At 45.4% G+C, this 10,956-nt stretch overlaps 2 protein-coding genes across 2 annotated transcripts in view; one reads left to right on the plus strand and one right to left on the minus strand.

The window, feature by feature from the left end:
* Positions 1-2,258: 2,258 nt before the first annotated feature.
* Positions 2,259-3,258, plus strand: LOC109855432. Its single transcript, XM_020429680.1, has 2 exons — positions 2,259-2,768; positions 2,857-3,258. The coding sequence occupies exons 1-2, from the start codon at positions 2,259-2,261 to the stop codon at positions 3,256-3,258; spliced, it is 912 nt and encodes a 303-aa protein (XP_020285269.1).
* Positions 3,259-6,646: 3,388 nt separating this feature from the next.
* Positions 6,647-10,956, minus strand: part of LOC109855433 (transmembrane protease serine 9-like) — a 39,161-nt gene continuing 34,851 nt past the window's right edge. The window contains exon 5 of the mRNA XM_020429681.1: positions 6,647-6,814. Coding sequence (XP_020285270.1) covers positions 6,647-6,814 — 168 coding nt within the window. The remainder of the gene's footprint in view (positions 6,815-10,956) is intronic.

The following is a 10,956-nucleotide window of genomic DNA, read 5'->3' on the forward strand; positions in this document are numbered from 1 at the left end:
GCTTTAGGAGCTCAAGGTCGTGCTCGCCGAGTTGAAGGCCAAGTACGGGGCCCCCTCCTCTCGGGAACTACCACCACTCCTGCAAGGTCAGGAGTCCGGCGGTCTAGCCGGCATGGTCACCCGGGAGGAGTTGACCAAAGCAATTGGAGAGGCGGTCAGCAGCCTTTCCAGTAAGCTGGCGGAGGAAATAAGGCGGAGAGTCGGAGCGGAGGTTGCCTCTCGCTTCGACGTCCTTATGCCCATCTCCCGTCCGCCGCTTGCGACCGATAGTCGCCGCTCTTCGGCGACGACCCGGCCACCTCAGGCGGCAGGAGGGAACGAATCTGGGAGGAAAAGCGGTAAAAACAAGACTAGCCTACCTGCCGCCCCCTCCCAGAAAGCTAAGAAAAAGAGTGAGCCGCCTGCGAAGCAGGCAGCCGCTCAAAAGAAGGAGGTTCCGGGTGCGTCCGTCGCCCGACCCACCACTACTCCTTCTTCCCCAACAGAAACCTGAACACAGGTTGTGAGGAAGAAGAAGAAAAAGGAGAAACAGGGGGTGGGAGCGGGTAAAGCTCCCCTCATCAGACCCCCCACATCCTCTCACGCTAGCCAGCAGCGGCAGCTGTAGCAGCAGAAGCAGCGGGGGAGGGGGGGAGGAAGTAAGAGCCAAGCCTCCCCCAAAAAAGGGCGGGCCGCGTGCCGAAGACGGCGGCCGTTACGCTCAACGTGCTCCCTCCCCGAGGGGGAACGCTTAAGTTTGAGCTCGATGATGGCGAGGGCCCGTGCGGCCATTAACCTCGCCGATTACGGGATCGCCGGGCTCAGGCCAAAAAGAGCCATAACCAGAGGCCTGATCTTGGAGGTCACCGGCGAAAACGGAGCAGAAAGAGCGGACGCACTGGCTAAGGCCATGTTCGCCCTGTTTGCAGAGGATGAGGCCAGAATCTCCAGACCCGTCAAGACCGCGGAGGTCAGGATAAAGGGTCTGGAGGACTGTGTTCCCGGGGGAGGTGACCGCGGCCCTGGCAATAGCCGGGGGATGCACCCAAGGAGAGGTCAGGGTGGGCCCTGTCAAGCTGGCCCCCTCTGGCCTCGGGGCCGTGTAGGCAAGGTGCCCAGTGTCGGCTGTCCGCAGGCTGGCCGATCTGGGCAAGATCACGATTGAGTGAGTGAGGGCCGTGGTCGATGTACTGGAGCACCGGCCGCTCCAGTGCTTCAAGTGCCGCCGGCGGGTTCACGTTAGGCAGAAATGCCCGTTCCCCGCAGAGAACAGGAGCGGGCGGTGTTATCGGTGCGGGGAGGTTAGGTTAGGTTAGGTTCACAGGGCGGCCCTGTGCGCGGCGGACCCAAAGTGTCCGTTGTGCTTGGACTTAGGCCGCCCTGCTGGCCATCGCTGGGGCAGCCAAGCCTGTGCCCCTGCCCTTCGGAAGGGCAAAGGGAGCAAAAGCTCAGGAAGAGGGGGCGCCAGTATCTTCCCCCTTACAACTGCGGAGATGTCAGCGGGACCATCGGGCCCCGCTGCGGGGGGGTTAGTCGAGCCCCCTCCTCAGGAAGGGGAGAGCCGGGAGAAGGAGCTTATGGATGCCGATTAAGGTAAACCATGGCTCTCTTCCTCCAGGCGAACCTGAACCACTGCCGACGGGCACAGGATCTTCTAACCCAAAGCCTGGCGGAGTGGGGAGGGGGCTTGGCAGTCGCGGCTGAGCCGTATTCGGTCCCCGCCCACTCCGCATGGGTGGGGGACGAAACGGACTCAGTCGCGATGTACTGTATGTGGAGCCGCGAAACTCCGGTCTTTACTCTCGCCGAGAGGGGACCGGGGTTCGTGGTCGTAGAGTGGGGGGAAACCACAGTGGTGGGATGTTATTTCTCACCCAACAGGCCTCTCTCCGATTTCGAGAGGTATTTGGACGGGCTCGATGCGGTTGTAAGGCGTCGACTTCCTCATTCGGTAATAGTTCTGGAGGATTTTAGGTAATAGTCCTTGGAGGAACGCCAAGTTGGTGACATGGGGCTCCCCTAGGACGGGGGCTAGAAAAGAGGTCCTGGAGGAGTGGATGGCGATCTGCGGGCTTCATCTACTAAATCGGGGCTTGCAGCACATGTGCGTGCGGCAGCACGGGAGGTCGATTGTCGACCTGTCGCTGGCTTCCCCAACTGCTGTGCCGCGTGTGTCCGGGTGACAGGTCAGGACGGACGTGGAGACGCTTTTGGACCATCGGTACGTTACTATGGTGGTCTCCACGTCTGGTCAGAGCGCCCGGAGCCGTCAAGGAAGGATGAATATCCCACCACCGCAGGGCTGGGTCCAAAAGGAATTGGACCCAGATGCCTTGGTCGCTGCAGCCCACGTGGCGGCGTGGCCGTCTCCACCGGTCACGCCGCGCGGCCCTTGGGAGGAGGTGGAGTGGCTCCGGGAGGTCATGGTCAATGTCTGCGACACGGCCATGCCCCGCTCCCGGGGCCTCCAAAAAAGGGCGGTGTACTGGTGGTCGATGGAGATTGCCCGACTCCGTACGGAGTGTGTTCGGGCAAGACTCCAGTACACCTATGCCCGTTGCAGATCATCCAGCAACGAGGCCACGTGGGCAAGAGAGTATGAGGGCTATTGCAACGCAAAAAAGGCCCTCGCGGCGGCCATAAGAAGGGCCAAGTCTCAGGTCTGGGAGGAACTCTTCGGGACTCTGGACAGAGATCCGTGGGGGCGCCCGTACAAGATTGTCATAAGACGACTGCGACCTTGGGCGCCCCTGTTAGCGGAGAGTCTTGATCCCCAACTCTTGAGACGGGTGGTTGATACCCTTTTTTCTCGTGGAGGGGGGGCTTGGCCCGCCCCGGGAGGCCCACCGGACCATGTAGAGTGGTCTGATGAACTAGGGGGCAACCGAGGAGGAGATGATCATGGCTATCCAGAAAATGGGCAAAAAAAACACCGCCCCAGGTCCGGATGGAATTCCTGATCGGGTCTGGGTTTTGGCCTTAGGCCCCCTGCGTAACCGCTTCAGGCAGCTTCTGACTGGCTGCTTGAGAGCGGGGTGGTTTCCCTCCCGCGAAGTTGGTCGGAAGGACAGGCGACCGGCGGACTTACCATCCGCGTTCCGGCCTATATGTCTTCTCGATGAGGTGGGCAAGCTGTTCGAGCGAGTGCTCGCGGCCCGCCTCACGAGCTATTTGTCTCAAGGGTGGGCCCCAATCTGGCTAATAGCTAGTATGGGTTCCGAGAGGGACGGTCCACTGTGGATGCTATCCGCCATGTGGAGTCCCTCTCGGAGGACGTAACCTCCCGGGGAGGAAAGTTGATTGCTGTGTCATTAGACATAAAGAACGCGTTCAACTCCCTCCCCTGGGATAGTATAGGGCGCGCACTCAACTACCATCGGGTGCCGCTTTATCTAGGGAGAACGATTGGGGATTATTTTTGAAGCAGATGGGTTGAGTACGTTGATCGGTACGGAGAACCGCGTCTCAAGGAAATGCACCGCGGGGTCCCGCAGAGGTCGGTGTTGGGGCCGCTCCTGTGGGACCTTAGGTATGACGCGGTGATCCGGGCCGCTCTTCTCGGAGGGATCAGCGTTGTCTGTTACGCGGACGACACGCTGATTTTAGCCTCCGGGGACACTTGGAGGAACGCGCGCATCCGCGCCGAGGTGGGCGCGAAATGTGTCGTCGGCCGGATTGAAAGGCTGGGCCTATCGGTGGCCGCTCAGAAAACCGAGGCCATATGGTTTCATGGCCCTCGGGGGCGGCCACCAAGGACCAGCCTAAGGGTAGGTGACGCCAGAGTCGAGGTGAGGGATACACTTAAGTACCTGGGTCTCCACCTCGACAGCCGTTGGCGCTTTGAGAGCTACTTCGAGCGCCTCGCCCCCAGGGTGAAGAAGGTGTCGGCCGCGTTGGGCCGCCTCTTACACAACCTGGGGGGTCCAGATGAAAGGGTCCGCCGCCTCTATATTGGGGTGGTTCACTCAGTAGCCCTTTATGGGTCACCGATATGGGCGAGGGTTGCACAAACCACAGGGCGCAGAAACTTTTACCAACTCCGCGCCGCGCAGCGGGTCATCGCGCTGCGTGTGGCTCGTGCATAACGAACCATCTCGTATGAGGCGGCAAAGTTGCTAGTGGGGGTGACCCCGCTGGACCTCATCGCGCGGATACACGCGGAGATCTATGATGGCCGGGGGGAGAAACCGTCCTCCTCCCGGGTAGGTTGCGTCACCTAGAGGCCGTGACAGGGCGGAGTGGGGACTCTGTCCCGTCCTGCACGCGGCCTCCTAGATGGGCGGTGGGAAGGGAATGTGTGTTCTTCCTCCCTCCCGCCGCAGTTAGGGTACAAGAGGGAGTTCCCTCTCGGGAAGTCCCAGTCACAGCGCGGAAGGGGCCTGCGATGAGTCCATCAAGGGGTACCGGATCCCTCCCCTCTAACGCGCTGGGAAGACACATCGTGGGGGTTTTAGCGGGTATACTCTCCCCACTCTTCGGAGCGGGAGGGAGAGTCCCGGATAATTCCGACCCCTCCCCAGGGCCGGAGTATCCATAAAAGATTTCTCCCACGCAAAAAAAGGGTTTCTTATGAAGAATTTTTAAATATTTAGTTGCTTAAATTTTTAAATATTTTATATACAAGGTATCTAAAAATTTTTGACACAGCCGAAGTGTTAAGATATAATATATTCGGTAAATCTGAACAAAAAAATCATTTTGTATTTCCAATAATTATTGAGTAATTAAATAATATATGTGATTCAATGAGCGTGTAGTAAGCGATGGTATTCGGACTCTGTAGACGTGTATGATTTTCAGTTGTGAAAATTCCCTGATTGCAAGAAACTGTGTCACTACTCGTTTGGTTGCTCCGCCTCTTGCTCTCTTCATCTCTTAGGAGATTGCATGAGGTAAGCCAGTTTTCTTTACAACTGGAAATCATTTCCCTGCTGGAGAGCGTAGCTCCCCTATCTAAACGCTTACAATACGAACAAAAAGAACAAAAAGTAGTCTTGTTAATTTGGTTCAACGTTATACATAATGTACATTGCAAAATATTAAAAGAATTTGGCGTGATATGTGAGCAAATATTCCACGTTAAGGAACATCAATAGAACATTTGTAAGCTATATGTTACGCGTTTCAACTTCGGACTGATCGTACCGAAGTGGTCGTCAACCATTAGACATACTTCACACACACAAGCACTGAGACACGTGAAGCACCAAGAGAAAGACGCACGAGGTGTTCACTCGGTGTACCCCGGCCTGAATCTCGAGCTTGGCGCCGAAGGGTGCAATGGACACTAAGGGAAAGGCGCACGAAGTGCCCGCTCCACAACTGCCAACTCCGGCCTCTCCGGAGTCATCCGCCGGACTCCGAGGGAAAGACGCACAAGGCAATCCGACGGTCCGAAGGTAGCCTCAGGCTTAACTGATACTGAAGGGAGAGGACGCACAACAGTATCAGCGGGCAAAACGTGATATAAATATAAAACGATCGAGTCTCTTACCTTTCGCCGGTCGTCGCGATGCTTTAACGAAGAACGCCGTATTACTACTACTACCAGCGCTTTGGTTAATCCGCCTTTTATACTAGGCACGCAGTGGGGAGGGAAGCGATATAAACAAGACCCGGCAAACACTGAGTTACGTTGTTATTACATGTCTTTTTGCTTTTTCTTCGAACGTGATATTTATTACAAAATCAAACAAAACATTACAACTTAAAGTAACTCATTATTTACCTAACTGTAACCGCTTTGCGGCTACTTACACATTACAAATATTACATAACATTACAAATATTACAAATTTTACATAGCTGAATACTTATTTCAACGTCGCTTTGCACACGAAGAACGGATAGATCAGGTTTTTACAATAATGTTAGAGATATATTCATTACATGATATTCGGTTACAAAACAATGAACAATACTTACAAGGCATTATGAAAACAGTAAAACCGTATAACATTATACAACATTACACAGAATAAATAACAAAAATTAAAATTTTCAACATTTGTTTATGGTCTCAGTGTTTTAAAATAACTTTTTACAAACAACGAACGACGGCTAAAACCTTTTGATGTTACTCAGGGAAGTGTTCTTGACAACATATGTCAATCTTATTTTTTTTTCTTTCGGGTATTTAACGTGCCTTTCAGCCACCTGCACGGTTTTGTTGGCTATATGACACACATTATCTTCTCTGATTTTTTTCGTTACTCTATGCTCTCGTTTTTCCCTCGGAGGGGGAATGTGCAGTGGGGACTACAACCACGCGATACACGGCCGTCTTTCACAGTGGGCGTGCCCATCTGTGTCGGGTTCGTGCTCAAGGTGTTGTGACTCAGATCGCCTTGTGGGAGGGGAATTAATTCGGGAATACACCCGAATTAATTATTGGAGGCCCGATTAAGTTCGCCGATCAACCAATCAACTTGGTTGAAAGGGACCGGCCCGGAAAAAAATCCTTAGGTGGTAAGCCGATTCGAACTTGGGACCTCCAGGTTCGCAACCCCTGCACTCAGGCCGCGAGACCACTGGACCGGTCTGTCAATCTTATTGAATTCGGAAGGGAGTGACTTTTTGTAAATATTTACCACTACAATAGTTATAAACTGTCAATTAAAATAAAAACATCCATTTTTGTAAAACCTGTTTTCTTTCGAGTCATAGTTTATCGGAACTGGGTTTTTTGCGTGATCCAAGAAATGTAATCCGATACTCTTGTGTAAATGCCAGGAAGTTGTGGTCTACTGCAACCTATGCCGGCCGAGACTACTCCAATGACTATCAACGACCCAGTATGACGACTTCTGACCATTAATGGTCCGCCACTGTCGGCCTAGAATAAAATATATGTATAGCTATATAGGTTTTACGTGTCTATAAATGTAGTTACGCTGAATGAATATTATTTGTGATCGAATATTTTTATTTGTATTATTACGGAAATTTAAGCTACAAGTTATTTTTTATCAGTGTGTGTGTGTGCGCGCGCGCTTTAATTATTTTGATTTAACTTTTAGTTTATTGAAAATAAGGTTAAATCTAAAAAAATTGATAACTGCAATTTTCTTAAATTATTTGAAAGTTTGATGAAATAAAGTAATAAAAACTCACAGTTAAACATTTTGGAAAACCAGAGTTAAGTAAACTTTTAACAAAACCTGAATTTTTACTTAAATTGTAGAGCAAAAATGTTATGTGTTTTAAAAGATTTATATTAAACACAAATGTTTTTGACTATATCATATAAATTAATCAAACTTTTTTATTAAAAAGTAACTTACAAAGTAATAATTGGAAAATGCTCGTATTGTAACTACAAATTAAGAATATAGTCAAAGAAGTCAAAATCAAGCCAAAAAAAACAAGGTTTTAATATAATAAAGAAATTACATTAGTATATAAGAACCGCGAAATATTTTGACTCTAACTAGAGTCTTCTTCGGCAAAACAATACAAAAATTAAATAGAAAATAATTGGTATAATATAGAAGTCAAATATAGATGTTGTTACGTCCTGGACTCCACGGTCCCCTTCTGTTTGGAACCAGACATAAACTAGCTTTAAGATTTGCGCCTTAGAATTAATTTTAAATAAAAATCCTTGAGCAGAGAACAAAGGACCTATTGAACTAAGATAAACAGACCCGTATCGCAATTTTTTATCTAATCACTCTTACCGACTTTCAAAGGAATACCGGTCAATTAGTCAACAAGTAGCCCGGATGTTTGGTTCGCGAATAATTCGCGAATATAAACTTAGATAATTTAGGCGGTCCGCTAATCTCTAGCAAGGAATGTTATGGCACCGAAAATAAACAGGAAATTGCACGTGCAGATAATAAAGTTTAAACAAATGTTGAGTGAGTTAGAAAGAATGATTGTCGATGATTGGTCCTCTCGCCTGATCGGATTAGCAAATGAAGGATTGAAATTTTAATCAGTAAAAAGTGGGAGAGTAAAATCTAAAGACGATTGGCAAAAATCAGAAGGGTTAACGCCCCGAGATCATCATATATAAGGCGTTAGAACATCGGAGAGCGCGCTCCATAACCATCATTACAATTATTAACATGAAGATTTTATTAGATAGATTTATAGAATAGATGTTGAAGCTTGTAAAAAGAGAAAATGTGACAATAAGATTAGTGCAAATTTAGCAGAACCGCCGGAGAGACACATACGTTTACCCTCGTCTTTCTAATGTCATCTATCCTTTTGTATTGTGTTGGTCCAACTTGATCCCGAAAGATGATACCACTTACCCGACAGCGTAGCGGCTGAGTGAGCTAAATCGAAGGTCACTCGTCGCTTCAGCATTTTCTTAAAAGCCTCTCTGAGACAGTATCAAAAGTGTTTAAAAGTAATGAATTCCTACTCGGATACAAATGTTTTAATAAACTTAACAACATAATTAAGGCCCACGAGAATAAAATCGACCATAATTCCCACACAAACATTGTATGTACAATCAATTGCATTGATTGTTTAGCGTCTTATTTTGGGTAGACTAAGAGATAATTAAAAACAAGACTTAAAAAACACATTAATAATATTATATAAAACGTGATTCTTCCCAACTGTCAATAATTTCAAAACACAGAACGGATCTTAATCATTCTTTTAATTGAAAAAATGTCCAGATTTTAGATTGTGAACCTAATTATTACAAAAGATTGATTTTCAAGATGATCCACATAAAACGACAGTCACACGGCTTAAATTTTGTTAACGATTTGGAATTACTTGACACTTTGTATTTCAATTTACTTAATTGTTTTTACTATTAAGCTTATCCCAATAAACAACCTCTTGGAAGAGATACTTGTATAAAAATCTTTTGCTTTTTATCTCCAACATTTGATTGTGCGCTCCCAAGTAAGTTGTTTGTGAATTTTATTCTTATAGTGCAATTATTTTAGCTGAGTATTCCTTCTAATCTCTATCATTATAGGCTGTCATCCACAAGATAATTCCATTTGTTTACTGACCACGAACTAATTACGCTCCGAATTGAACATGCTTTTTTACATAAATGACAACCAATCACTTTTAACTTATTTTACACTGCGACTGCTTTTTGTTTTTTGACATCTATAATTGACTTCTATATTAAAGCAATTATTTTCTATTTAATTTTTGTATTGTTTTGCGACTGAAGAAGACTTCAGTTACAGTCGAAATATATATTTTTTGCGGTTCTTTACTATTGTAATTTCTATACTATTGTAATTTCTTTATTATATTAAAACCTTGTTTTGGCTTGAATTTGATTTCTTTGACTATATTCTTAAAAAGTAACTTTGTTCAGCAAATAATAATTATTATGTTTATTTGGTATAGCAGTTTATATAAATATGATTTTGTAATTGGTATTTTCTATTTTAAGTATTTTAGAATATGACAAACATAAAATTTAAAAACTTTTGCTAAAGCAAAAGTAATAACTAAAAGATTTTTGTTTAATTTTAATAGAACAATTAATAGAAAATCTTTAGGCTTTGAAGTTTCTAAACTAAGAAATATATAAACGGTTATAAGAGCCGTTCGCTGGATGTTGTGCGAAAATATACGTGTATATATATATATATATATATGTACATATGTGTGTGTGTTACGTGTAAATCTTACACGTGAGTTTTTGAATTGAGATTTAAATTCTAAAAAATTCATATAGGAATATATTCATATAGGATGCTATATTTGCATCACATATATGAGAGACCCCATATATGCTCCTAACTAATTTTAAAATATTGCAAAAAAAACTCTCTCTTCAGCCAGGAGTTGAACCTGGAATCTCCGGCTTTCCGTGCCGTCGCCTTTCCTATTCCAACATCCAGCGAACGGCTCTTACGATCGTCTATATATTTCTTAGTTTAATTTTAATAGTTTATCACTTAAATCGCTACACTAAACTAATTTCTCTCTTCAGCATCCTGTGGAATGGAAACCTAACCTAACCTAACCTAACATAACATAACTTTTCCTTTTCTTATCACGTCATTCTCATACACATGCTACTTAGCCAAAACTCCCTTAGCAAAATTATAACTTCATCCATTTGCGTTTCATACTTTTTAAATAGATTTACTCGCTATTCTTTATTTCTTTCATTCTCATCGTCCTACCACTTTCCCTTTTCATATCTTTTTCCTTATCTATTTCATCTCCACTATCTTTTTAGTCTCTTCATTCCATTGAATGAATTTCTTGCATTCAAATTCCAGTTTCTTATATCCTATCCGTGTTGTTTTTCCTTTCTGTCTTTCTTCCTTAGTCTTTTCTCTAATAATTCTTTGAATTTTTTTATCCTATCTCGACAAGTCATGATCGATAAAAATTTTACCGCTTCTCAGTTTCTTCTTAGCACCCATCAATTCCTATTTGCTTGCCCAATCTCTTATCTCTACAACTGCAATCTCTGCTTCTTCTTTTCCTAGTATTTATTCTTTTATCTTATCCTTAGCATCGAATTCTCTTTCCAGAAAACTCAATACTATGTTCTTCATATTAGGAGTATAAATAAGTTTCCGCCGTTTGACAAAAGATGGTCTCAATAGTATGTTATTGTTAAAATTGTCAGCTGTAAAACGTCATATCGTAGGATTGGATATCTGCTAACAACATAACCTTGAAATATTAGCGATTTTGTATCAGCATTATATATCTTTTTTTGTGCGAAAATGTCGAGTTTTGAGCCGAATAAACGTCATTTGCGGGAGCTTTTGATTTACTTCTTTAATTTGAAGAAATCTGCAGCTGAGGCGCATCGATTGCTTGTAGAAGCATATGGTGAGGCTGCCTTAAGTGAAAGAAGTTTCCGTGAGTGGTTTCAAAAGTTTAAGAACGGTGAATTTGACGTCGAAGACAAAGAACGTAGCGGAAGGCCAAAAGTGTACGAAGACGCGGAATTGGAATCATTATTGGATGAAGATTCGTGCCAAACGCAAGAAACACTTGCACTTACATTAGGAG

Source organism: Pseudomyrmex gracilis, unplaced genomic scaffold (genome assembly GCF_002006095.1).
Source record: "Pseudomyrmex gracilis isolate BER0280 unplaced genomic scaffold, ASM200609v1 scaffold_89, whole genome shotgun sequence".
Lineage (NCBI taxonomy): Eukaryota > Metazoa > Arthropoda > Insecta > Hymenoptera > Formicidae > Pseudomyrmex > Pseudomyrmex gracilis.

Coding starts and splice junctions, on each gene's coding strand:
- LOC109855432 (XM_020429680.1), top strand. CDS start 2,259: ATGAATATCCCACCACCGCAGGGCTGGGTCCAAAAGGAATTGGACCCA. Junction 2,769..2,856: donor ATCCCCAACTCTTGAGACGG/GTGGTTGATACC, acceptor CTGATGAACTAG/GGGGCAACCGAGGAGGAGAT.